Below are 27130 nucleotides of genomic sequence, written 5' to 3'. Positions count from 1 at the left end.
CGCGAGACGTGGTATTTTGGGTGGCAGATCTCAAAAGGAATTGTCGGACATTTAGCAGGCAACCATCAGTCTGAGAAGGTCCTGCGTTGTCCAGACCTGCTGGTCACCCGCGTCTCCGATGCACACTTTGAGCGAACCTACTGGATCGATTGCGTGTGAATCAAGCATGCGGCAGTTCGTCGGTAAATCTCGGCTTGCAGTGAGCCATGACGCTATGGATGAGCTTGGCTGCACCAGTGGCCATTAGAGCACGGTATTCTTCCAGTCCGTTCTCTCAATTTGGCCATCACCCTCAATCACCAGTCGCCCTTCTTTCTTCCTGACCACAGTGAACGTTCGTCGGCTTCCTCTCCTCCAGATCCGACATTATCACGGTGAGCCATCTGAGAGCGTATCCAGCTCATCAAAACACTTAAAGCATATCACCAGGAGATGCCGACAATCTATTCTTCGACCTCAGAGCCATCGCTCGACAATATGGATCTCGGCGACAACAACCATCTCATCGTCGTATCGAACCGTCTGCCCATCACTATCACTAAAGATGCGAAAGGCGAATACCACTTCAAGATGTCCTCGGGCGGTCTCGTCTCCGCCTTGTCGGGATTCAAGAAATCACTGAACTTCACCTGGATCGGCTGGCCGGGCTTCTTCATCCCACTGAAAGACAGACCGCTCGTCGATAAGCGACTCATGGAAGAGTACTCGTGCCAGGCCGTCTACCTCGATGATGACGTAGCGGATCGCCATTACAACGGTTTCTCCAACTCAATCCTGTGGCCATTGTTCCACTACCACCCAGGCGAGATGAACTTTGATGAGGAGAATTGGAGGGCATACCGCCAGGCAAACCTCAAGTTTGCGCAAGCTGTTGTAAAGCAACTGACGCCCAACGCCATGGTTTGGGTCCAGGACTATCATTTGATGCTTCTCCCAATGATGCTACGCAGCCTGATCAAAGGCGAGCAAGGAGAACTAATGCTTGGAGAACTGGCACGTATCACGGAAGATGTCGAAGATGACAGTGAAGCGCCCGCGTTCCAACCTGTACAGGTACCAGGCGTCAAGATTGGGTTCTTCCTGCACACCCCTTTCCCCAGCAGCGAAATTTATAGGTATGTCGTGATATCAGACCGTGGAACAGCTGTTAACATTACACCCGTGTAGAATTCTGCCTGTTCGCCGCGAGATTCTTCTTGGCGTGCTGTACTGTGATCTTATCGGCTTCCACACTTATGACTACGCGCGCCACTTCTTATCATCGTGTACCCGTATTTTGGGTCTCCCAACTATGCCAAATGGTGTGGAATTCGAAGGGCGGCTTGCGCACGTTGGCACATTCCCGATCGGCATTGAACCCGGCTCATTCATCGAAGTAATTTTTATTTCACCTACATCATTCCAAGTACACACCTACTAATCAAGTCTATTAACAGAATCTACAGAAGGACTCCGTGAAGGCAAGAATTGCCCAGCTTGAGCAGCGCTTCGGAGGTGTCAAAGTTATTGTTGGAGTTGACCGCCTCGATTACATCAAAGGTGTCCCGCAGAAACTCCATGCCCTAGAACTATTCCTCACTCAGCACCCTGAGTGGATTGGGAAGGTGGGTTCCATCCACTTCCCGTGCCGTGACAGGCCGTTAACATCAATACCTCAAGGTTGTTCTGGTGCAACTTGCTGTACCTTCTAGACAGGACGTGGAAGAGTACCAGAACCTTCGCTCCACGGTGAACGAATTAGTGGGGCGTATCAACGGACGATTCGGCACGGTGGAGTTCATGCCAATCCACTTCATGCACAAAAGTCTACCGTTCGACGAGCTCTGTGCCTTGTATGCCGTCAGTGATGTCTGCTTGGTCTCCAGTACCCGAGATGGCATGAATCTCGTGAGTACATCTTATGCTGTTCAAATATTCTTTTACGAACAAGATCAGGTGTCATATGAATACATTGCATGTCAACAAGCTCGCCAAGGAGTCATGATCCTGTCTGAATTCGCGGGTGCAGCACAGAGTCTCAACGGATCTCTCGTGGTCAACCCCTGGGACTCACAGCAAGTCGCCGACGCGATCCACGAGGCAGTGGAAATGGACGCCGCCACGCGCGCCGAGAACCACCGCAAGTTGTTCAAGTACGTGAACAAGTACAGCGCGGCGTTCTGGGGCAGCAGCTTCATCAAGGAGATGGGCAAAATAAAGGTTGGGGACCTGAACAAGGAGGGCCAGGCGGAGTTGAAGGCGAAAGGCGATGCAGGCGGCTCGGGTATCGACATCGTCAATGGAACTGTGCCAACTCCTGTTGGAAGCCCTTGAACACCGACCGCAGCGCAGTAGACCCGGGGGCGGTACATGGCGTCGGCGTCCGTGCGATCTTTGGGGGGGGAGCCGGACAACCTCTTTTATCCGTAACTATTTTGGCCCAGTGTCCGATCCATTTTTATATTTTGTCTTAATTCTCTGGATTGTTAGATGCCGATACGCAGCATACATGTAAAGAGAAAACGATGCCGTAGAATAGCTACATGTACTATCATTCGTATATAATCGTCGGCTTGACATACGCGCAAGACCCTCGGCAGACTTGCAGTTGCCGGTTATGGACGTAGTAGCCTTATTTAGGCAAGGGCGGGATTTTGATCGTTCCCTCGATCACGTGCTCTCGCAGATCGGCGACATTTCGCGGCGGCAGTGGTCTCTTCCTTCAATAACTCTGATGTTGATGTTGCACTTGCCCTGGCAGAGAAATGGTGTCGCGCAGCTTCTGTCGCGTCCGAGCTCACTCACGAATGTTTTGAGGTCCTTCAGCACCACCAGAATCACGACGAATACAACTGCTAGTCAGCCGGGTGTCGAAGAACCTTCCAAACCAAAACCGAAGGCGACTACCCCCCTTCGTCGGTCGGCGTCGGCCTCACTGGCCATCAGATCGAACCCGACACCGACGCGAGGAGACATACAACCTGGTGCGTAGCTGGCGCGTTGCACGACGTGTTTTCTGTCTCTAACTTTCTTGATTGAATTGTAGTCTTTACACTTGCAACGGCCGAACGGTTCCTTTTCAGTAGGCTATGTACCTCCCCTGCTCTGCCATCATCTGCTCGGATTCTCAAAGAGTCTCTGTACATTCCTTCTTGGCCAACAACCCATCAAAACTCGGGTCCGGACAACCGCGGCACGTTTACTTCAAAACTATCTCCGTCAGCATCCAAAGGCGAAATTTTCATCTTTTCGAATGGATCGTTTGTGTGCTGGGGTTTAGGTGAAGCCGAAGCACGTCGTTTCGCCAGTGAGGTGATCGAAAAGTCTACCGGAGCACAGATCGCTCCGTTGAGGGACCACGAGACGGAGGAATTGGAGTTTGTGACTGATCCGTCAGAGTTCGTAGGCACAAGAATGACCTCGTTGGCTGCGCGTTGACTCTGCTTTTGATTTCTCCAGAGACACCCGGCTGCAAGGTGACCTCATTATCCTCGGGCGTACTCCACCATCGAACACCGAAATTGAGGATTCATCATCGTCTGCTGGTCTGGACACGAACTCGGCTTCACTCGCTCCTTCCACCCTGCTGGCCCGCTACGCGTTCTCGCAGGCCTTGTCGCGATCCACGGCTCTATCCGCCCTCGAGGTTTCGTTAGATGACTATTTGTCGTCAATGGCTCTGCTCCCCTTGTCTCTAGAACAGACCGGTAAACCTGGAATGGGGAGAAAGGCTCTGATAAAAAAGCTAGGCCAGCTCATGAAGTTCAGGCAAGGCATTAACTTGAACAGGGAAAATTACTTGGAGACTCCGGATTTCTATTGGGCTGAACCTGTGCTCGAAGGTGAGTGTCTCCGATTGATGAGAGCGGCATGTGTGTGAAACGATGCAAGGATATTTTAATTCTATGAGCGATGCCCTGGAGATCAAGGCAAGGACTACATCGGTGAACGACAAAATTACATATGCCACTGAAGTAGGTCTCTATTGTGCGGAAATAACGACGTGCTAAGCAGCTTCTCCGCAGGCTCAATCAGTCCTTCGGCAACTGCTGACTGAGGTATGGTCACATCAGGCTTACATTTGTTCTCATCTGACCCTCGCAGTCTTCGTCACACCGTATGGAGCTCATCATCATCGCCCTGATTGCTGTGGAGGTAGTGGTGGTAAGTCACCCTCTAGTGGAAATGCCACGCGATCTCACAGGCTTTGTCTATCTAGGCACTCATACGCGATGGTCCGGAACTCTGGGAGATGACCTTTGGTCACAAGAATCCCGAGGAATCGACGAGGACCAGTGATGCTCTCCTCGAATAGAGTGGTTGAAGCAGTTCGCCGTTGAAATATATCGCTGTGCCCCTTTATGTGGCCTTACGCTATAATAGTGGTGAGTATACCTGTGGTATATTCTCATTGTTCCTTTCATATTAACATCGTGAGTTATACATACAGGAAGATGGATTTGGTAGAATGCTACTGCCTAATATGCTTTTCCAGCCTGTATGATGCTACTGGCTAATATCATTCTAGAACCCTTGCTCACGCACTCCTGCTGTTGCTGCTGTGATACACGACTCTCGAAACCTTGTCTACCGTTCCCCATCCGCCGTAAGTTGGGAATGGCTTACAATGACCATTTGATGCCTTTGTTCGTTGTCCCCAAATAACCCAAACCCAGAAGCATTCCTAGTCCTCACTGCTTTCCCTTCTCCTAACATGGTGACATGGGTCACAATGACTCAACGGTCAATCGCGAAGCCATTATCCTCGTCCTACCGTATGCGTATCCTTATCAACCTTCTGACTTCCTAGAAGATCTTCTCCCCATAATTTCGGGACTAATGAAGCCAGGAGGCAACAATGAGGGCTTTGTTTGTCGAAAGCTGTTAAATCACGCGGCATCTCCAAGTTAATCACCATTGTGCGCTTTGCGAGTGCGGGGACCTCTGCGCATGGTACTGAGACAGACGGGGTTCGTTCAGAACTAGCCATTCATTGCTGCCCGCGCTAGGCCTTGCGAAGGCAGTGTCAGTTGATCCTCCTCCCCCCGCGACGTTTACTTTAAAAGAACGGTGCTATAAATAGCATATCAAGCGCAGCAGTTAAAGTTGTTCCTAGTGGGATGACTGCTTGATTCATACATAGAGTGGGTCGAATCAATCATTCTCAGTCATCTCCACATACTAAACGATGTAGAACAGTAACACTGATTTCCACTACTTGAGTCACCGTCTCCGAAATCAGGCCAATCGTGCATGAGGCATGTGCAAGCCGCTGAACATCCTTCGCCTGAAAGCTGTGGGGTTGATGGCTTCCGCATGTTCAAGGCTCCGTCGAGATGGGCTTGCGAGGGACCACTCGGCGAGATAGGGTGACGAAGATAATAATACAAAGGTGAACATCGTGTAATAGGGTCTTTAGTTGGCGTTGCTGCTCGAGGTTACCACCAGGTGGGTGCACATTCGAGCGTTCATCGGTCGCTTGTTTAACTAGTCAACCCCAGGGCATGTGTTACATCACCTCATATTCGGAAGTCGAGAAGTTAACGTGATGTAGTATGAAGGACGCTGTGTGATGTGCGCAGCTAACGAGGAAAATAACTTGAAGGCCCGAAAGAGATCGTGTGCACTACCCATATACGTGATGTCCGCAAGCGTGGGCGACGAGTGGGTGTTTGCGGGGTCGATTCCCCACTGTTGTAGGCTCCACAGAGGCACTCCAAGTTGAAGTCACTGCTTGGACTCGATTATTAGTAGAGTCGGGTAACTTACAAGAGCGGAGGTAACGTTACGGTGATTTCGGGCCAGGATCTGGTAGATGACTGACCGAGACCGAGAACAGTGGCATCTATTGTATGATATCTCAATGGAGGGTCGTCCTTGAAGGCCACCTGTGTACGAACTACGCACCTCCAAACAGTTCCCAGCAGCCCTTGGCGAGCGGGTTTTTATTTGTCCTCCTAATACTCGGTCGCCTTGGAACATCTTGTCACAGGTACAGCCAGGTATCCGATCCATCGCAAAGTCAGACATAATTCAGGCAGTAGCCAAGGATCCCATCAACAAAGAGGACTTTGGCCGCAGTTAAACGAGTGCAGTGCCTGCGAACGCGATTACAATTCAGTTGTCCCGGAAAGGTTTAACAACGGTAGCCAATCGAGGAAATGCCGGAGACCAGGTCGTCAAAGGTGAGAGGTACTCGGGCGTTATCTTCGCTTTTATCTTGACCCGTCGCCCGACGAAGATGGAATGATTGATTAGCTTCTTGAGAGCTTACTGCTATTCAGTGCTATAAGTTCGCCAGTCGTGCCGGTATACGTCCATAAGCCTGCTGTATTTGACAAGGATCATTCAATTATACATCAAGGAGCGGAAATGGATGGAGACTCACCTAGTTACTAATATGTATCAGACAGCCTTTGTCTCTCCTATGATTCATGAAGAGTAAGATGGAGAAACCTGTGCTCAGTACCCTAGACTGAGCATTCCCGAATGCAGCGACGAACGCAGCGAACATCATGGCTGAAAGATAAGACTCGATTGTTACAAAACAGCATGCCAGATACATTACCGCTCGCTGCCTTTGAAGCCCGGACGGCGTTCAACGTGGCTCGTCGTCCCTGTACTCACGATATCGGCGTGGCCGTGATTTTAGGCTACGTGTTTCAAGAAGCCTAGGGGCTGTCGACAATATGTTTCTAAATCAGCCTGTGAGCAGATGGAAACCATGCGCACTGACTAGCATTCATGCAATACTACCGAGAAAACATAGCGCATAAGGAAAAGATATGCACCGCGTGGGTTGGTGCTGTCGATACGTGTGTAGGCTATATCAACGGCGGGCGGCGTGTGCGTTCCTGGCGGCCCGTACACCTTGTGTATAATGTCGAGGTCGTCGTCTGGGCGGAGCCCATCAGCCCGGTGTATTTTCTTAGCGTGGTTCCACTTTTAACAGCATTTTGTGATGCGAACGACTGATTCTGAATATATGGAATAAATTAAAGCGGACCCTCAAACTTTTCAATGCTGCCTGTCGGTTACGTCCTCGATTTGGAAAATGACTACCACTTGGACAGGTCTATAGACCGTCCGTCTCGCTGGATTTGCGGAAGGTTTGTCATCGTACATTTTTGCATGTTCAGATTTTTACTGATGCTCTGCTCATCGTCATCGTCGGTTTGTGAATATACACGCAGAATGTACAACATACGTTCACGATACTAATTGAGTTGTAGTTGAGTTCGGAGGAGTCAGGAATTTCGATATTACAGAGCTGGACGGTGACTCCTGCTTCCAGGCGGGCGCTAAGTGGCACGTGGGAGTACGTGGGAGTGATCGATCGATCGAGTTTCGAAGTTAGTAGCGCCAGGAGTGTGATACGACTATGACGCGTAGAGAACTGTAGAAAACCTGATGAATGTTAATTAATGTTAATGACAGCGCGGGGTTGATATCCTCTTGCACCGGTCATCGCATGGGGGGCTCGAGGGAATTAAGGAAAGCGTGACTTGAGGGGAGAGGGAACTTCCGTTGTCATTGGTACATTTGGTATGGTACATAGTGATCAATCGATCAATCAAGAGCATCAAACCTCCAGACGCCCATCAGGACAATATGTAGCACTTACTAGACGATAGACGCGCACCGAAGCGCTTGAGTGAAGCGCCGATCATGAAGTGATCGGGAGATCAGGACGTTGCCGATTGTTGATTGAGGAAGTAAATAAACATGTGTGGGAATACTGGGACTCAAGTGCATCCGTCAGTCCGTCTCATCCAATGAATTGCACATAAGAGTAGGCTGTTTGGCTTCGACTCAAGAGATCCTCCGGAGACGGGACGGGTAACTCATGAAGTGCCAACCACGAAGACCGAGGAGGAGCCAGGGAGACCGGAACTAGGGTGTTTCCAAAGGTAATTAAGTTTACGTACCACACCGTGCTTTCCTGTGCTGCTATTCCTGCACATATTTTTTACTGGGCAACCGCAAAGACTAGGACCTCATAAATGCTGCACTTGAATAATCGGGCGCCGCAATTGGCAATGAAGCAGTGTAGGTGGCGGCGCCGCAGTGTCGGAACGTAATACTGGCGGATGGAAAAGGGGCGGGAACCGCCTGGCGAACTTGACCGAATATTTGCTGTGGTAGAGCATAGGAGTGCCCAGCAGTTCAGCCTGACTGAACCCCGTCGCCGAGCTCACCTTCAGGATTTAGTGGAACTGTGTGTCCTTGGGATTGTGAATATTGGTACATGACAATGCCGAGCCGAGAACTGTCTGGGCGTGACCAATCCAATCAAGCCCAAGAGATATTGAGTAGAGGGTTGGGAGCGACTTGTGGGGGCGGACGGAAGGGGGTGGTGATTTCTGGCATATGCGTAACGGAGTCAGTCACGCGTCACAAGCTGTTAAAGCCAAAATAGGCAAATCGAGATCCAAAATGCTGTTGAGAGGGAAAAATCTTATAACGCAACCCACTCCCTCTCGTCCACCTTCCCGCAAACACGCTTCTGCAACATGTCGAACGACGGCGACATTGCTCAAGTACCTGTGAACCTCCCACCTCAAATCGAAGTTCATGAAGCAGATACCGATCTCCCTCCGCTACACCGAAACCAACAACAACTCTTGTCCCCCGGTGCTCTCCATCCCGCTCGCCCCTCCCTCGACGTGCCGCCGTCACCGACACCCACTTTTCTATCGAACGACGGTACGATATCCGTGCCGCCATCTCCCACTCTTTCGAACAAGTCCTCCGTTCATTTCCAAACGTCGCTCGCTTTACGCGACAATAAGCCAGAAGCTGCGAGCGGAATGGGCTCGCTCGCCTTGCTTTCCCCTGATAGCAATGTTGGAGATGCCAGCGGCGCATCTCATGCTCGGAAAAGCAGTGTTTCGACCATGGTAAGCAGTGAAGGCACGGAACCAGATCACCAACGGACAGACAGTCATAACCTCATGAATGTAAAGTCCAACACAACCAGTTTGACTCATGTGGATGGGCTGCAGGAAACGAGGCGTTCGCAGCTAGACGCGTCTGTGACGTCGGAGACTGAAGCCAAGGCGAAGAAGATGTCAAAGAAGGAAAGGAAGCAAGAGGCGGAGAAAGAGGCGCAACGCGCTCAACTGGAGCAGGATAAGACCGTCGATCCTACGCCCTTTGCGTTCAGGCCTTACGAACTTGCGCACATGCTGGACCCCAAGAGTTTTGACACGATGAGGGCGTTTGGCGGCTCCAAGGGTCTTCTGAAGGGATTAGGCACGAGCGCCACTCGTGGCTTGAAATCCGACACCTTGAAGCGCACACCGACACGAAATAGCTCCGGGCTAGGGGCAGGTGAAGGTACTTCCCACCGACATGATCCGGAAAAGGCGGGCCCGCCTGGTGGTCCTGGCGTCCCTGGCATCATGCTCACAGATGCCGACGGCGAGTCTGGTCGACAGCCCGTGCAACTTTGCGCGGACGGCGGAGATGATGACGATGATGACGGTCCAGGCGATTCGGGACCGGCCTTTGAGGCCGACATGGCGACCAGGCGCGCAGTATACGGTGAAAATCTACTCCCCCATAGGCCATCTAAGTCGCTATTCAGACTTATGTGGGATGCGCTGCAAGACAAAGTTTTGGTTAGTTCAAGCTGTTGATTATTCAGGATATCGTTGCTCATGTCACCCGTTTATTTAGATCATGTTATCGGTTGCTGCGGTTATATCTCTGGCGCTTGGGTTCCTCCAGGACTTTGGACCTTCTCGAGATCCAACGGAGCCTCCCGTTGATTGGGTCGAAGGTGTGGCTATTATTGTGGCTATTGCTATTGTGGTACGTAGCGCCTGTGCGTTTGTTCTGTCGAGGAGCGCTAATTATCTTCTGCACCCCAGGTTCTTGTTGGGTCACTTAATGACTGGCAGAAGGAACGGCAGTTCCAGGTACTTAACGAAAAGAAAGATGAACGCTTCGTCAAGGTTATTCGCAACGGAATTGAGCACTTAGTGGATATTAAGGTGCGAAACTCTTATGTCATCGCGCCACTCAACGTTAACGACAAACTTCTCAATTAGGACATCTTGGTTGGAGATATTGCGTTGATTGAATCCGGTGAAATTATCCCATGCGACGGCGTTTTCCTTAGTGGGCACAATGTCAAGTGCGACGAATCGGGCGCCACGGGCGAGAGTGATGCTATCCGGAAATTATCGTTCGAGGAATGCGACAAGATCTTGCGCGAGCATGGCGAAGAGGGGAAAGACTCTGCGGACCACGCCCTCGCACACACGGATTGCTTCATGGTCAGTGGCTCGAAGGTCTTGGAAGGTGTCGGTTTCTACGTTATTGTCGCCGTCGGTCAGAAGAGTTTCAACGGTCGCATCATGATGGGTACGTGCCTCATGCTATACACCCTGGATTCAATTTAACAGGAACAAATTCAATAGCCCTCCGAGGCGATGCGGAAAACACACCATTGCAGTTCAAGCTCAACAACCTTGCGGGACTTATTGCGAAGATTGGCAGTATTGCGGGTTTAACGCTATTCACGGCTCTCATGATCAGGTTTTTTGTTCAACTTGGCACAGGCAGTCCCGCTCGGTATGATCTCCTTCCGTATTTTACTTAATTAACATACTGATCAATTTCGTGAATGCAGTAACCCTAGTGAGAATGGGATCGCCTTCGTGAACATTCTCATCATCTCGGTCACCTTGGTGGTTGTGGCAGTGCCTGAAGGTGTGTCAGTTGATTTTTCCTGGCAATTACCGGGCTAAACCTTCCATAGGGTTGCCTTTGGCTGTGACCTTGGCGCTGGCTTTCGCTACCAAGCGCATGACATACGAAAAGCTCCTAGTCCGTGTTCTTGGGTCGTGCGAAACCATGGCAAATGCCTCGGTTGTCTGCACGGACAAGACAGGTACGCTTACTCAAAATGTCATGACGGTTGTGGCTGGGTCGGTCGGCATCAATTGCAAGTTTGTGCGTCAATTGGAAGAGAATCAGGCGAGGACGAACGTCGGCGAGGAACCCGGCCTCAAACATGGCGAGAAGAAGAACTTGAACGACTTCTCGATCGACCAGGAACACTTGAACAGTGTACTCTCGCCTCAGGTTCGCGATGTATTTAACGCGGCGATCGCCATCAACTCTACTGCTTTCGAAAACGTGGATTCGGAGACTGGCGAGAAGGTGTTTATTGGGAGCAAGACGGAGACAGCGTTGTTGCAGTTCGCGAAGGAGTTGAATTGGGCAGATTTCAAGCAGACGAGGGACAGTGCGAAGATTGTGCAGATGGTACCGTTCTCGAGCGAGCGCAAGGCTATGGGTGTGGTCGTTCAATTGGACAGGAATACCTGGAGGCTTTACTTGAAGGGCGCCAGCGAGATCTTGACGAAGAAGTGTACGCGACACGTTGTGGTCAACCAGGACGGCTCTTCGAACTCTACGGATGCCATCGAGACGAAGGAAATCGGCCCAGCAGAAGCTGAAAACATCTCACGGACTATTATCTTCTACGCCAATCAGACACTTCGAACTATCGCGCTCTGCTACCGTGACTTGTCATCTTGGCCTCCAGCCGGCATGCGACTTGTCGGCACTGATGAGGTGAGTACTTTCATTGCTTGCACCAAGCAGTGCGTTGATTTTTCTTTCCAGGTTGAGTACGAGGACATGGCCACCGATCTTACTCTCATTGGCATCACTGGTATCGAGGATCCCCTTCGCGACGGTGTAAGAGAAGCTGTGGCGAAATGCCATCGCGCTGGTGTCACCGTCAAGATGTGCACGGGTGACAACGTCCTTACGGCTCGCTCCATTGCTCTCCAATGTGGCATCTACACTCCAGGCGGCATCATCATGGAAGGCCCTGTCTTTAGGTCACTCTCCCAACCGGACCGGATCGAAATTGTGCCTCGTCTGCAGGTCTTGGCTCGTTCGTCCCCAGAAGACAAACAAATCCTTGTAGAGACGCTTAAATCTATCGGTGAGATTGTTGGTGTTACTGGTGACGGTACCAACGACGGACCTGCTCTCAAGACGGCTCACGTTGGATTCTCAATGGGTATCGCCGGTACTGAAGTTGCGAAGGAAGCATCCGACATCATCCTCATGGACGACAACTTCTCGTCGATCGTGAAGGCCATTATGTGGGGTCGCTGCGTCAACGACGCCGTTCGCAAATTCCTTCAGTTCCAGATCTCCACGAACGTCACGGCTGTGATCATTACGTTTGTTTCTGCTGTCGCCTCTGATGAGGAAGAATCCGTTCTCTCCGCCGTGCAGCTGTTATGGATCAACATCATTATGGACACATTCGCTGCGCTTGCTTTGGCCACGGACCCCGCTTCCGAAGCGCTTTTGGACCGCAAACCCGACAGCAAGACGGCGCCTCTCTTCTCGGTCAATATGTACAAGCAAATTTTGCTTCAATCTGTATATCAAACGATCATCATTCTCATCTTCCATTTCTTGGGTATTCGCATCCTCAGCTTTGAGGACACGGAGCACAATCGCGAAATCCTTCGTACCCTTGTCTTCAACGCTTTCGTCTTTGCGCAAATATTTAACTCGGTCAATTGTCGTCGCCTCGACAGGAAACTCAATATCTTCGAGGGCGTTCTCCGAAACTGGTACTTTATAGTTATCACATTCATTGGTAAGCCTCTTTGGTTCCAGGCGTTTATCAGGCAATTGACGCCATCTTTTCCATGCAGAGGTCGCCATCCAGATTTTAATCGTCTTTGTCGGTGGCGCTGCTTTCCAAGTCACTCGCATGGGGGGCCGTGAATGGGGTATTTCTATTGCTCTTGGCGTCGTTTCTATTCCTTTGGGCGTCCTTATCCGTCTGTTACCCAACGGACCCTTCGAGAAACTCTTCGGTACAGTCGGACTCCTTGGTAAGAGTTACAAGCAAGTTCTTCCATCCACGAATCCCGATTCCGAGTGGAACGCTGCTATTACCATGGTTCGCGACAATCTTGGAGCCTTCGCCAATATTCGCGGTGGGCGCCTTCGTTCGTCTTCATTCGTTGTTAAGAGTCGGTCCGCCCGCGTCGCCCAAGACGCCGAACGAGTTGCTGTGTATGTGTATCTCCACTCACTCCCCTGAACGTCTAGATTAACGCCGCTTATATCTAGGCCATCATTACTCGCTATGGCACCTTCTCTCATGGCCTCTACCATTGGCGCTGGTTGGGCTCCCCAGAAGCAAACTGGATCCCTTTCGGATCCTGCCGGCACGGACCCTTCGAAGTCCTCAGCCGCCCTATGGGAAGGAAAACTTCAAATACATCCAGAGACTGATCCGACCGACCCAGCAATCCAACGATTTGGTCTTCGACCTTAGTCCAAATTGTTTTTGTTTTATACTACTTCGTTCTTCTCCCGGTCCATAAGGCAGCGGGCCGTGCATTTATGCAGCGCCTACTTTGGAGCGCCCCGAGGTTACACAAGTATTCGCCACATCTGGCGAAGGGACCGATGTTTGGAAACCTCAATTTCGCATGTTCATTAGGCCTTCAGTTTTGATTTCGATACGATCACACACGACTTAGACTCATTTATAATGCCATTCATGTATATAGCATAACAAACATTCAATCATGCATCAATACCACGCAATAGACTTTGCATATAAATTATTATCCACACGCAATTGAATTGAAAGTTGAAACAGTGAAGTGTACAATATGAAAATTATGAGGACGCCATCGGCGACAATGAGGTTCGGTACGTAGAAAACAACTATTTAGCTAGTGCCAACGTCAGCGGAAGTTGTGGCATCATTGACGTCGGCCCCTTGATAGTTGGCGTTGCAATAGCAGTCATGTTCCAAGCAATCTCTTCAGTTGCGGACGTCGAAATTTCGAAAGTCTCCATGAGGGCAGATAGTACGGCCTCTGAAAAGAGCATTGCGTTCGTAAGTCAAATACGCAAGTTCGAGGAAATGGTCGCTTACTCATTTCTAGCTGCGAGAATTTGAATCCGCTAGGTATTATCAACATCGATTGATTAGCCCGGGGGAGACGAGACGGAGTAAGTACTTACATGCAAGCTCTACCCCCTCCCAAGAACGTCATCCTATATATAGCCTTCATTTAGAAATCGATGGGCTCGGAGTAACTGGTGGTGCTCACAGGTTTGAGTAAATACCAGGTACGTGTGCTTCTTGGAGGGCATCCGGAAGGGGTGAAAGCCATCGTTCAGGTTTCCATTCCAAAGCGTCCGATCCCCACAACTGCGGGTTCGTGTTGGAAGCGCGAAGACCGACAATGACGTTTGTGTTGCTTGGTATAGGGATTTCTGATATAATGCTGCCATCTATGCCCCGAATTGGGTCCTGGAGCGGGAGCACAGTATCCTTGCGAGTTCTATGCATATAGAAGGCTGAGTAAGAAATCGACAGGATCGCGAGCGATGCAGTTCCTTACGTCCTAGAGAGATACGAAATAGGAGGGTACCTAGATAGTAAATGTGGATCTTAGCAAGACGATAGGGATTAATGACCGGGAGAAGATAAGACGCACAGGCGAAGAGTCTCGCGGCACACAGCGTCCAGGTAGGGAAGCGAGACGAGCTCATCATAGGGCAAGTCACCGCCAAACTTTTCTTTGGCCGTCCGGATCTCTTCTCTGACCTTAGCTTGGACTTCTGGGTGCTCAGACAATAAGTGCAAAGTACGACCGAGGGCACCAGAAGTTGTGTCCACGGCGGCGAAAGTTAATGTCCTGTAGATAGGTATAGGCTCGGTGAAGTGTGTCATGAAAGACAAAGCCTTACGATATCTGAGAAGGATGATGTCGTAGAATTAGCGGGATTGCTTAGTCCCTCAATAGACATAAATGACTGACCTGGGCAAGAAGTTCCTCGTCTGGGAGCTTGTCTTCATCCGAGGCCTCCAAATTGGCTCTCACTAAGCCTTCCGTCAGTGTGTATTTATAGCAAGATCAAACGGCATCATACTCAATATACTCATTATATCCTTGCCTTGTCCAACCTGCTTCAGAACGGCTTCATCCCCTTCTGCAATAGCTCTCTTCTTCGAGTTGTATATTTCCAGAGAGGTTTCATGCATGAAGTCTACCATATCTCTTATTTCGCGAAGCTTCTTCCACGGAGACAAGCTGATGGCCCATCGTCGGAAGGAAGGTGTTCCAATTTTTACCAGCCAGGGGAGGAAATTACGAGCAATCACCATACTGAATATTGTTGGCCTACAGGTGCGATAGCGCATTTGTTAAATCATATAGCTTATACGATCATATATGACAACGTACTGCAGCTTCTTCATGACTACGATGTATGCGTGGGGGAGTTCGTCTTTTTTAAGAGAATCGAACGAATGTCCAAGACCGCTTTGGGCAATCAGTTCAAGGGCAGCGCGGCTGATCCAACGCAGCATGTCAATCTACAATAAGCCTCCGTTTCAGCACCACTAAATTTACGACGGTCGTTTTCCAAACTTGCCTCTTGTGGACCGTCAGAACATCTCTGGGTAAGGGAGTCTCGTAGCTTTACACAGGCGAGCCGTAAATCAAGTGAAAACGAAGAGGATATGGTAGTCATGCATACCTGGTTGGAAATCTTGTGGAATGTCGGGACCATCTGGCGCATATGTGCAATGGAGAACACGGGGTTGAGCATTTTGCGTTGCTTCTTATGATGGCTACCTATTTGTTGACGTTCAGATTCCATCTGCACAACGGAAACCCGCCATTGCATGCACCTAGAGTTGACAAAAGCCCGGGTCCGAATATAACGAGATTACTCCTATCAACATTTAGGGGATGTTGGCAAGTTAGGTATGGGTAGATTCAGTGGTTCAACGCACTGAATGAAAAGGGAGGTCTCTTCGTAGATATCCTGGTCTTTGACGATGATATGATGCATTGCTTTCGGATCATAAATGTAGAGTTGTTTATCCTACAGGTCAGCTCAGTAAGGATCAAGACAAGTCTGCGGTGGGAAAACATACTCCAAATAACCCATGAACTTTCGCGACCTGTCCATCTAAAGCGTATCAGAGAAGTTTAGTAGTATATCAAACTCATGATGATTGTGCCTCACATTTCTTTGCGAGGTTTAAGTGGAAATTCCACCCGTTTGTATCAAAGATCTGTCCCAGATTACCTGCAATAGGTGGGCGTCAGGATGATGCCTTACTATTTCGCTGAGCCTTAGCGCACCTTTCCATAAGGACACAGAGGGTGGTCCTGGAATGTTATCCAAGCATGATTGGACTACATACTGCCTGAGTGTGCGCCAAACGACCCACGAAACGGCGTAGATCAGGAAGGCCTCAATAGCGAGGGTAAGAGTAGATAAGAGGGTCATCGCGGGTAGTCAGCAGTGAGACGAGGTACCATGAAGGGCTAACGAATTTATACATCCTCGGGAACAGCGAAGACTACCTTCAATCCGCGTACCCGAAGGACACAGTCATATTCGAGTACCCAATCTCTCATGGTGGCTGAGTGATGAGTGCGTAAAGCGGAGCGTATGAGACCCAATTCTACCCACACGCGGCGAGAAGCTTCGCCGTTTATGTCTTCGAGAAGTCACACCTGTTCTCATCACAGTACAACAATGAGCCCCGTGATGCATCGAAGGTTCTAACGTGGACGTAAGAAGTGGGGATGCCGACAGGTATCGGACTACGGCGCACGTTAGCTGAGAATACAAGGTCATTATAGGTAAATCCTATGTATGTAAAAATATATGAGCATGGGCATATTGACGTCGACTCGATGAGCAAACTCGCCTTCTATTTTCCGAGCTCCCGGACGCTCATCTTGACAATTTAATTGACTAAAGTCGGCTATCCAGAAGGCTGATGCCCGATAGTGCAGGCGTTAGAGGACTTATTCTCGTTACACCCGCGGAACCAGGCAAGACTTCGGATTCCTTTGCAAAGATACAGGGCCTGCGCACTCCATCACCGCTAGGTTCCTGTAGATTCAATACATGAGATCCTACCCCAAAGAAGACGCAGGCTGGTATCTGCGGTGTAAGCTCCCCCGATGATCTCCTCTATCGGTGACTACCACCAAGGGCATCTGCTGAAATATGTCGAGTAGATGATACTAGGGCGCTTTGTGAGTTTAGCACGCGTTACCTGACGGATGGGGGGACCTCCTTTTCAGCTAGGCAGGTGTACAGCTGCGCGGCCTTAGGTCGCCTCGGATCAAGTTATCGTCAAGTAGAGGGCGATTGCAAGGTAGATAAAACGAAAGCTGCATAATCCGCAATTAGTACAAGGAGCCGAATTGACGACACAATTATAACTCTTAGCTACCGGGGGTGCCCTTCTTGTGGTTGTCAAACATTCAATTTTGACGTGCACATGCACATGCACGGCTGGTCACAAGCTCTTGCGAGATAAAGTGTATCATGAGACGGACTAGGAAGCCAACTGAGGACAGCAAATAAAACGCAACCGAGCCACACCCACGCATCCGTTCAGAAAGAGAACTGTAATAAATATCACGATTAGTTAGCAGTTTGTTGTGTGAATGCCCACTCACGAGGGATACGACTGATCAACGATATCTATCAGCCTTCGGACGTCAGTCTCTACGCCCATTGATTGAACCGCTGCTTCGGCGGAGGAGGGAGGGCAATGGATGAGAATTCGTACTATGTGATATTGTCATCATCATTCCAAATACCTGCTCGCTTCAACGGATGCACGGAACTACGCAAAGCAGGCTGCGCGAGTGAAGGGGTCGTGTGGATGTCAACGACTGTGGTGGTAATGATCGGTACCATTATACAACTGCTCCTGGGATGCCATGCTTCGGTAGAGGAGTCAGCCAGGCAGACCAAAGAGAGTGCGTACGTCCTTTCATCATCTGTCAATTATTCTGACGGTGGGCAAATGGGGGCGTTGTCGGTGCTATGTTTGAGGAGGAGGTAGCCAAAGTTTTGTGCTCAGGGGTATATCACGCAGCGTACGCTCCAAAATAGCAGTCGTGGCTTCCTAGTAGTCGTATTGAGCAAGGAGTGCGACATCGGGTGGATAACCAGGCAAGGCGCGGCACTCTACCATCACTGAAATATCTCTGTCGCCCACGGTAAAACGGTGCGGGATGGTTGAATGATCACGGTCGCAATCTTGGGCTCCAAGCTCCCAGCACAAAGCAACATGGAATGACACATTATATTGTCGCTAGCAGGTAGCGAGGCTAGCTTACAGCTTGCACACAAATACAAGCTCCTGTAGATTGAATGGATGAGATCAGGCCCGCATTGATGGGCAAAAGATAAATATATCGCACAATGTTTCCGCCAACTGGGGAATCCGATGCCAGTGGCAATTGAACTAGGTTCCGTAGGAAGTTTGGAACATCAAGATGTTGATGTTTTATTGATGAGTCTGCTCGGTCATCAAATCAGTTACAGATGACCGTTTCAAATCAACCTCGAATATATGGGTGGTCACTGATAGTGGCTTGTTTCGCGCTCGTGGTGTATGGTTGCCACGGCGGCGCAACGTCGCTACTAGACCTGTACTAGGGTTACCTAATACGGAATGCGCCTATTCCTTCTTCTTTACCACGTCAAGTTGAATCCTCCTCCTCGACCTTGACATTCTGCATTTATTCTCCTTCTCAGTGTTGGCTTTACAGAAACCCCATACAGCAAAGTTATTGTGACTGGATCACATGTACGTGCTTTATTCAGGATCTCTATCGATTCGCTTGCTCAGCTTCACTGGAATTCTTGAAATTCTTGACTACCAGGCCGCTGCCAGACGAACGACCCCGTGCAAGCGTAGCGAATCTCATCGGGCGATTTGAGCAACAGACGAAGCGTCAATCGATAGCTGGGACTAACGGTGCACCGCGCCCTTCGATCGTCAGTGCACAAAACACAGGTGACTCGGCGAAGGAGGAGCCAAAGGAGAGGGACAAGCGGGAATGGCCTCCGAGGCTAGTGCAGGAAGATAAGCCCACACATTCGCTACTTTCATCGCCTCCATCGGCCGGGGAACCCCCCCAGGTAGTCGCCGAGCCGCTGCCTGCACCCACACCGGAGGTTGCCACAGAAGAATTGGTTCCTGAGCCTCAAGTTCCTGCAAGCCCACCGCGTACAACGGCTTCAAAGAGACAGTCAATTGTCGGTACACCTTCCAAGTCCTCATCGACAGCTCCACGTACGCACACATCACCGGTGAAAGTTCCCCCTGCCAAAGAGCTGCGTAAGGCACCCTCCGCTGCCAAATCACCTCCCACAGCTCCCGTTAACCTTCCCGTTCCGACACTCAAGCCACAGCACACAGGTCAATCCACAACGTCTACAACCGCTCGCCGATCGGTCGCGAAGGCATCCGTTGGTACCCCTTCGCGTCCGAAGACACCCTCGCGTGCTAGCTTGGGTCCTTCGAAAGTCCAGACCCCTACAAGGCCTAAAACACCTTCCACAACATCGCGTCCTAAGACCCCATCCCACTTATTTGCTCCCACTGCTGCGTCGCTTGCAAGGGCACGTAATGCGCCCGACGCGAAGCCTACGCCGGTTAAGAAGGCAACCCTGAGCGCAAGCGCGGCAGACAGGCTCAGCAAACCTACGGCTGCCTCTCTGTCGAAAGCACGCTCGCCAGTACCTATATCCCCGGCCCCTTCTCGCGGTGGCGCGAAGCCTACTGGCACAAGATCAGTTAGTTCAACCCGTGGTACAGCCAAGCCAAGAGGTGGTGCGGTCGCACCGCGATCGAAGGCTGATGGGGCCAAAACGGCGACGAAAGTTGCCGGAGCAACTGCTGCGACGGCGGCAGTCGCTGGGGCTGTGGCGACTGTTACTTCTGGATCGGAAGATGAAGAGGGCGCACAGAAAGACACCGAGGCTTCCTTGGAGCCCGAGGATGATGCGCCAATAGAGGAGCTACACGAACTTGAAGCAGAAGCTGTGATATCACCAGAGCCAGTTGAGGCAGTACCAGAGATACCGGTCGAAGCAGATGTTGTCGTTGATGAAGTCGTAGAAGAACATCCCCAGGTCGATTCTATTTCCGAGTCGGAGAACGTTCTTGGCGGCAATGAGACAAATTTAGAGAGAGATGCTGGGTTGGATTCGGATGTCGCGGATATACAGCCAATCCCCACTGGAAGCGATAAGACCGCCGTGGACGACCTCGAGGAACTGTCTTCCGATGCTGCCGACCGTATGGATGAAGTGAAAGCCCGCCCGGCGCCCGACGATGATCTTGTCGCGATGGTCAACATGTTAGAGAGTAAACCCACTACCACTTTTCGTCCAGAAATTGCGGCGGGTATTCCCCAAGAAGATGTTCAGGAAATTCCGGACGAGGATTAGTCTGGACTCTCTCAGAACGACTTCCACGATATCAGCGTCCACATTCACATCCACATTCTCTGTATAAAATCACTGGTTAAATGAAATACCCTACAGCTTTTTATATGGACTTCCATTCTTCACTTCACTTCTCGTTTCCATCCTCTTTTTTTCTGCTCTGTCGATATGGTACCAGCACATGCTAACATTTACACTCGTTTCCACTTGATTATCTCTGCTCTCAACTGGGGTCAACTGTCTAATATTCACCACTGCAGCATATTATTGTCTCGATACTTGGTCTCTCCGCATATCCTCTCCTTATCCTCAATCCCACGGAAGTAATACCCCTCACGCTCTCTCAAAATCATGATACATTCTTTCTAATTTGCCGGACACACTGTATGATACATCGGCCATGTACAACGTGGCTATTCGGTACCCGGTAAAGTCTATTACTTCGAGAATTTCAGTGATTCGGGAAGTAATTGGCTATTACTCACGTGACCTACTGCTCCTGTCGAAATTATGCTTCAAAGTACAGCTTAAGGCGAATAGACAACATGAACAGCTGTAGAGGTTGTGCGCTCGCGGACTAAACCGACACCGTAGAGAATGTCCAAAAGATAATATGAAGACACAAGATCATGATGGATGCAGGAACGTTTGCAGCTATTAATTGAGTCAGCAATCAAGCAGACAAAAAGATAGGGTCGCACATATTCTTCATAGTGATGCAGAACTTCGCGGAGCTCCCTTCTCGTTATTTCCGCTTTATACAAAATCTCATCGTCGCTCTTTTTACCATCAAAATATTGGTTGATTCTAGATCATTGTGATTAGTTGTTAACTCGCCTCTAATCACGAAGGAAGAGTTCTGCTCACTGTTCAAAGCGTCTTGCTATACGAGGGTCTTTGCCCTCTGACATAGCAGCAAGCCAACGACGTTCCAAGGGTGTCGCTGTTCCGGGATCGTTGATCATAGATGACCAAGGGTGCTGTTGCTCGCTCCCATTCTCATCGGCCGCGACTTCGTCTTCATCCTCTTCGTCCTCTTCATCAAGCTCGGGATCAACGTCGTCATCACGGTCATGAATGTCCAGATCCTCGTCAAACGCCTCTGGGATGATGAGTTCGCTGAGCTTGCTTTGTCGGGATTCGTTGGACGCTTTACGCCTGGAATATCGGCGGGCACTTTTGGGCGACAGCGACAACCACGAGATGCCTTGCTGTAATTCCGAGGAACGGTATTGATTGTCCACGTCCTGAACGAAACTCTGGTTGCGTGATCGTCGACCTTTGCGTAGCCGCTTGCTCTCCAGATGGCGTGCCCAATCCGCCTTCACGCGGGCTTTCAGCTCTCTGGTAGCTACCACTCGGATTCTGAGATGCAGGGTGTGGAGTAAATCCCTTTTAAGCATCCACAGGACGACGTTGTGGTATAACGGAATTTGAGCCTTATCCCGAACGACGGTAGCGAAGAAGTGGTTTTCACTTTGTTTAGAGGCAGAATTTGAGATGATTGCGAGTATCTGTGGTAACGGAGGTACAGAGGTACTGGCGAAATCTTTGCTGAACTCGGCAGACAGCGTAGACAATCTAGTTTTGGATTTGCATGAATGCTGGTGAACCAGTGTGGGCGGGCGACCACTTACGGTTCGTCAAACTTTGGTGGAAGAGTGAAGATCGTCTTCAACCCAGCATGCACGGTGTCGATGACCTTTGCCCTGCGATGCAGAACTAACCAACGAACGGTCGGATATACTTGAGCCTCTAGGTCCCAGTCGAGTAGAGCAGCCAAATCTGCCAGTCTGAAGATTTGCAATGTCGTCAATTGAACGTGCTTCCGCAGAAAGACGAACGCACGAGAGGATAACGGAGGCAAGCTCCAGAAATTTGAGAAGTCCTTCGGCCAGCGTTCGGTCGCCAGCACTTAGATGGGGGCCACGCAAGTTCGCATAAGGATCAGCGTCCGCGGGACCATCTAAAAGTAGTATACTTTTCCATGGTGCTAGAATGGGTAGCCGCCACCCATATTTCAACTCGACTCCCCAACTTGGAGAGTCCTCGCCGTCTGATGGCGCCCAGTACTCCATCTCATCGTCTTCTTCGCTGTGGAGTAAGGAATCCAAGTACGGTGGTAGCTGTAATTCTAAAGGCAAGTAGTGAATGGTAATGTACGCTATGGTCGATGATTTGATGGCTTCGTAGATTGTCTTCATGGCAGGCGCTATGGACGATGCCTCAAGAGCTTTGGCCACATAAGCCGATAGCGGTTCGCCTTGAAATGTGTCTGGTTGGAGCTGGAGAATGTGAATTGCAGCCAATGTAGATACCTTTAGCAACACAAGCGTCCTTGATGGATCCCAGGTGGTCACATTCGGCTTCGACAAAATTTGACATGACTTGTTCTTGGAATAACACTGCGGCGGTGGTGAACGCTATTTGCTCGTATATGATGTCGAAATATTTGTCTACATTTCCCGCGGCGGACGAGGAAGGATCGGGTAGATCGAGTACGAGAACAAGATGGAAAGTATGTAGCCATGCGCTTTGAGTACCAGGGCTTTCGCTGTCCGCCGAACTGGCAGGGGATCTGTCGTTCCGCGATTCACGTCCCCTGCTATGCATTCGCCCTTTTTCGAGTCTAAACCGCCACCCGCCATCTTTCTCAGCGCAGACAGGATGTCCAATGAAGGCCAGGTCATCGACGAATAATTCAAACTTCTGGTGACATAGAGATCGTTGGGGGCATAGCAGTCCGGCTAGAAACTCAGAAGAGTAACCAAGTAAGCGGTCATAGTCGTCCTTGGCTGCGGCTTCCTCCAGATGGAAGGAATCTTCTTCAGAGGGCGATGCGCCTCCCGAAGCCGAATGCGAAGCAGCATGGGTGAAGGACATGGATCGATCCCGCATGGCCGAGGGCCGCTTCCACTGGTAATCAGATTCGTTGTCATCTACGATAATTTCCTCCGGTGGGCCTCCTGGTGCGTCTGAGTAATGCGAGGCTCTATATGGATTGTCAAGGTGTTTCGGGTAGGAGGAACAGCCTGGTCGCGCACGCTTGTAGCGCGGTGTCGAGCTGGGGGACGGCGGCCATCTGAACACCAAGCTTGAGCCCTTGGCAGATGAAGTGACTAGAAGAAGGCCCAACAGTGTTTCTGCCATGCTTATGAACGCTTCTCAACGTTGGGAACGGAACGGATTCAGCTGTTTTGGCGCCGAATGTAGCGCCGATGATCAAAAGTATCAAGCTCTCAAGAGTTTTGAATAAAGAAGGGTTTTTGGTTTCATGTATTTTGGTGATGAAGACAGAAAGACGTTTTGGAGTGTTTTATGTTTTACGATCGAAAGGAAGGAAAGAAAGAGGACAGGAGATGATGGCATATTTTGGGTTTTATATTTTACGAAGGAAAGGGAAGGACAGAAAAGAACAACCGATTTGAACAACAACGCATATTCTCACTCTTGCTGAAAGACGAACAACCTTAGGAATCTCGTAGACGTACCCGGTGGCATATAGCTGCCTTTGAAGTAGTCTCCCATTCTTTGTCTTCAGTAAAAGCCCGCTGCAAACCTGCGCGCGCGCGACTGCATCGTTGTGGCTGCCTGCCTAAGTCATTCGTGCGACCTGATTCTCTCCCGTATCCTCTTCCTCTTCATTGGATTCTTCAATCCTCGAGAGACGACCGAGTGAGTGATCCGATGAAGCAGCAGTGTGCTCCTGCAACTTGATTAAGGTTATCTCGTGTCGATTCTTCATCTTAATCTTGAGCTACAGGCGATCCGACGTAGGAAGGCACATGATTAGCAGAAATGGGCATACCTGGTAATTTCTTGCAGTCGTAATGTCCCACCGAGGAACTAATTCCGGCCTTGTGCCCGCCTTAAGCGTCGTCGGTCCATGGGGCAGATAGACTTCATGCTCGGTGGACGAGAAAATGTGAAAGTTGTTGTCTTCGTTAGGGGCGGACAGGGGACCATAGATTGACGAAGATTTGACTAGCTAAGCATCAATTTGCCCTTCTTCATCTCCTTCATGCAGTGCACCATCCAAGGTCATAGCTTCCAGGCCATCCCGATATACCTCTTCTCGTAATACTTTCTTCTCGCGCACCAATTTCTCCTACAGGGTGATAATGATCAATTTACGTTGACTGAATCCAGTTGTAGCGTACTTTCTCTTGTTGGTAAAAATTCTCCTTCAGCATATCACGCCGATCGCGGGGAGGTACTACGTGGGCCGGAGAGGAAATGGTCCATATTTAGTGCCATCCAAGTACGGAGCCAAGATAGGATATCTACCTAGATTAGCCGTCTTCATCTGTTCGTCGGAGTATATGTCAGGAAGTCTCCAAATATCTCTATTCTCAAGTTCCTCTGCCCATTCCTTGGCTATCCTCGCGCCGAGCACAGAGTACTCCCCTGTCCTGTTACTTGAGTACGATATCAATGCCTTTGGGCAAATGTCGTTGAAAAGACATCCTATATCCAAGGAGGGGTCTGCGCGAGAAGCCCCCAAATCCAAAGTCAATAGATAGACACCGTTCGACAACTGCGACGGGTATATGTTCAGTCCCTATGCCAAAGTAGAGTCCAAGGTGCTGTAATCGTGGGCAATGGGTTTCGAATACGAGAAGAGTACCTATCGGGAAGGAAGGTTGTAGAAGGGCACCTGGACTTGGGTTAAGCAGAAGAATTTCGATAGAGGGAAGCGCTTTGGCGAATGCTAGGATATCATCATGCGTTAATGAAAAGGGGAAGTAGTGGCGCAATTTCAACACCTTGAGACCGGACCAGCGCAGTACAGGTTGAAGGCTATGCAATGTTATTTCAGTCTGCACCGCGAGCTCGATGTCCACAGGAGGTGATACTGTGCTGTCCAGTACGAGTTCCTGGAGGTCTGGATAACTCGCAGAAAGGACCTCCAAGATTCCTGAATAATCTTGCTCGGGTTCGAAGGCAGTGGAGGCGAGCTCGAGGCGGATGACGTTCGGAGGGTAATTTGTTTGAGAAAAGCACTCCATGGCCCTTTCAAATGACATGGAAAAGGCGAGCCGTGTTAAGGACATGAAGCTGCGTGTTTCCAAGTCAACGGGGAAGATTGAATTATATGGCGAGGATAGAAGGGACACTTCTACCGAGACCAGTTTCTTGAGCATCGCCAGTTGTTGAAGGATTGTCGGAGTACAGAAGAATTTGGGTAACGAAAAGTACGTCAGCGAGGGGAGCTTGGTCAAAGATATAGCAATGGCGTTGTGGACGTCTTCTAGGGTGGAGAAGAAACGTTTCAACATATCCATGCCGAAATACGCGTAGTAGTCTGGTAATTCCAGAATCAAGGACGTAAGAAGCGGGAGGAACTTGGGAATATCCAGGATGACTTGAGACATATGATGTGTATCTTCCGGGTCTAGACGCAATGTGAGGTGCAAGACGTTCTTGCCGGTGAAAAGAGGGTAGTATAATGCATTGGTATACCATTCGAGTCGCTGGAGATTAGGTAGAAAACAGCCTGCGCTCTGGATTTCCGTAAAAACGGAATCGTCGAGTATTGGGATCCTGCGAGGCACCACGAGAATCCGGACCCGCTTCGCATACGAGCGTAGCCGCTCCCAGTCAGTAGTCTGAATAGCTCCGTGCTCTTTGACAAAGCTCTGGGCAAAAGGTCAGATTGATTCCGAGGTAGACTGACTGCAATGGATCAACGCACCCATATCACTCCGCCGTCGCCGTCAGGTTCTGGATGGAGTGGGCATAGTAGTCGTATCAGGTGGCTGGGGTTGTTGATCTCCCGCCATAGAACGTCCAGGGCGACGTCTGACCATTCTTTGCAAACGCGAGCGTACACTGTATTTGCCTGGCGACTCGACAATAAGAAGATATGCGCCAGAAGCTCTGGGATTCCCAGAACGCGAGCCGAGGACAAACCGACCGACATGGTTGGTCTTTAGAGTCGGGCCTACGTACCTTGGATACAGCACCGGACTTTGCTTCGGGGAGTATGGTACGGATGTCTCCCCGATGTTTTACCCACACTGCGTCCCCAAATCCAAGCAGGCCAAGCTTTGTCTTCACCGAAGATCCCAGAAATCACGATCAAAGTAGATATCGATTTGAGGAAACGGCACATCACGTCGCCCAGCACAGCGGCACTTGCTCCCCAGCGTGAAGACAACATGGTTTGTCGACGGTCGAAGGTGCCTTAAAATCTCTGGTCTGACCTTCAGTATGTGTTTTATTTCTTTCCGGTCTGTTCCTCCTGCTCGATTGTAGTTGTTTAGAATAAGTAGAAGAGGATTCGAGATTCAGACTTAATTCACATTTTAGACTCACGACCGTGCCAGAAGTGACCGATACGTCACGGGGCGTCACGCCACTACTAGTCAATGGGCGTCAACAACAAGTTGATTCAAGTTGATGGCCGCGCAGCCCTGCAAACGGCGCCGGGCATTTCGAGGATCTGTGAGTGAGAACTTCCATTCGAACTAGTGCGAAACTTGATGCATCCGTCTGAAAGGATATTGATATTCACACACCTTGGAAATTCCACGGGCTTTCTACTTGAACGAATGTTGTTGTTGTAGTTCCTTTCATCAGCTAGTTGACGTCTCAGAACATGCTTAGATGTGGTTTGTCTACGCAAACTACATGGAGTTCTCCCCCAACTCGAATTAAGAAAGATATCCAGGTTACGTCTTATAGGTGAGTGGTATATACTATGATCTCCTGTTCTTGTACTGATTCTGATTGTGATGTTCTTCAGATATATAACAGATATGAGATCATTGCTCGCACTTCAGGCCTTTAGATGGCGCAGCGCAGCGTGTGACCAAACCTGCTCTTCGCGGGCCATCAAGCCCGGGGTACGGGG

At 50.1% G+C, this 27130-nt stretch overlaps 6 protein-coding genes across 6 annotated transcripts; 3 read left to right on the top strand and 3 right to left on the bottom strand.

Moving 5' to 3' along the window:
- Window positions 1–432: 432 nt before the first annotated feature.
- TPS1 (Trehalose-6-P synthase/phosphatase complex synthase subunit) lies at window positions 433–4294 on the top strand (the record flags this gene model as incomplete). Its single annotated transcript, XM_036779191.1, has 13 exons — window positions 433–1115; window positions 1168–1375; window positions 1437–1604; window positions 1660–1887; window positions 1936–2298; window positions 2666–2963; window positions 3026–3157; window positions 3203–3377; window positions 3439–3821; window positions 3871–3953; window positions 4005–4037; window positions 4084–4143; window positions 4199–4294. 13 exons carry the CDS (start codon window positions 433–435, stop codon window positions 4292–4294), a joined length of 2910 nt encoding a protein of 969 aa, XP_036628580.1.
- A 4198-nt stretch (window positions 4295–8492) lies between these two features.
- Window positions 8493–13309, top strand: PC9H_009692 (uncharacterized protein; the record flags this gene model as incomplete). The annotated part of the gene is made up of 10 exons (XM_036779190.1): window positions 8493–9602; window positions 9661–9795; window positions 9855–9977; window positions 10035–10350; window positions 10407–10560; window positions 10619–10698; window positions 10748–11568; window positions 11620–12619; window positions 12678–13044; window positions 13102–13309. The coding sequence occupies 10 exons, from the start codon at window positions 8493–8495 to the stop codon at window positions 13307–13309; spliced, it is 4314 nt and encodes a 1437-aa protein (XP_036628579.1).
- A 398-nt stretch (window positions 13310–13707) lies between these two features.
- DIT2_2 (cytochrome P450-dit2) lies at window positions 13708–16296 on the bottom strand (the record flags this gene model as incomplete). The annotated part of the gene is made up of 16 exons (XM_036779189.1): window positions 13708–13862; window positions 13922–13950; window positions 14011–14043; window positions 14100–14333; window positions 14394–14423; window positions 14490–14737; window positions 14814–14875; window positions 14926–15176; window positions 15240–15370; window positions 15430–15474; window positions 15535–15632; window positions 15689–15732; window positions 15794–15885; window positions 15938–15972; window positions 16030–16092; window positions 16149–16296. 16 exons carry the CDS (start codon window positions 16294–16296, stop codon window positions 13708–13710), a joined length of 1698 nt encoding a protein of 565 aa, XP_036628578.1.
- A 2330-nt stretch (window positions 16297–18626) lies between these two features.
- Window positions 18627–20277, top strand: PC9H_009690 (uncharacterized protein; the record flags this gene model as incomplete). Its single annotated transcript, XM_036779188.1, is given in 2 exon segments — window positions 18627–18632; window positions 18646–20277. The coding sequence occupies 2 exon segments, from the start codon at window positions 18627–18629 to the stop codon at window positions 20275–20277; spliced, it is 1638 nt and encodes a 545-aa protein (XP_036628577.1).
- Window positions 20278–20522: 245 nt separating this feature from the next.
- PC9H_009689 (uncharacterized protein) lies at window positions 20523–23424 on the bottom strand (the record flags this gene model as incomplete). Its single annotated transcript, XM_036779187.1, has 7 exons — window positions 20523–20614; window positions 20658–20714; window positions 20760–20800; window positions 21142–21855; window positions 21912–22067; window positions 22123–22549; window positions 22593–23424. The coding sequence occupies 7 exons, from the start codon at window positions 23422–23424 to the stop codon at window positions 20523–20525; spliced, it is 2319 nt and encodes a 772-aa protein (XP_036628576.1).
- Window positions 23425–23869: 445 nt separating this feature from the next.
- PC9H_009688 (uncharacterized protein) lies at window positions 23870–26197 on the bottom strand (the record flags this gene model as incomplete). Its single annotated transcript, XM_036779186.1, has 7 exons — window positions 23870–24031; window positions 24083–24258; window positions 24307–24382; window positions 24435–24490; window positions 24562–24759; window positions 24800–25913; window positions 25970–26197. The coding sequence occupies 7 exons, from the start codon at window positions 26195–26197 to the stop codon at window positions 23870–23872; spliced, it is 2010 nt and encodes a 669-aa protein (XP_036628575.1).
- Between the last annotated feature and the right edge of the window lie 933 nt (window positions 26198–27130).

The sequence above is a fragment of the Pleurotus ostreatus genome, assembly GCF_014466165.1.
Source record: "Pleurotus ostreatus strain PC9 chromosome Unknown scaffold_7, whole genome shotgun sequence".
NCBI lineage: Eukaryota > Fungi > Basidiomycota > Agaricomycetes > Agaricales > Pleurotaceae > Pleurotus > Pleurotus ostreatus.
This window is presented reverse-complemented; position numbering and strand designations above follow the sequence as displayed.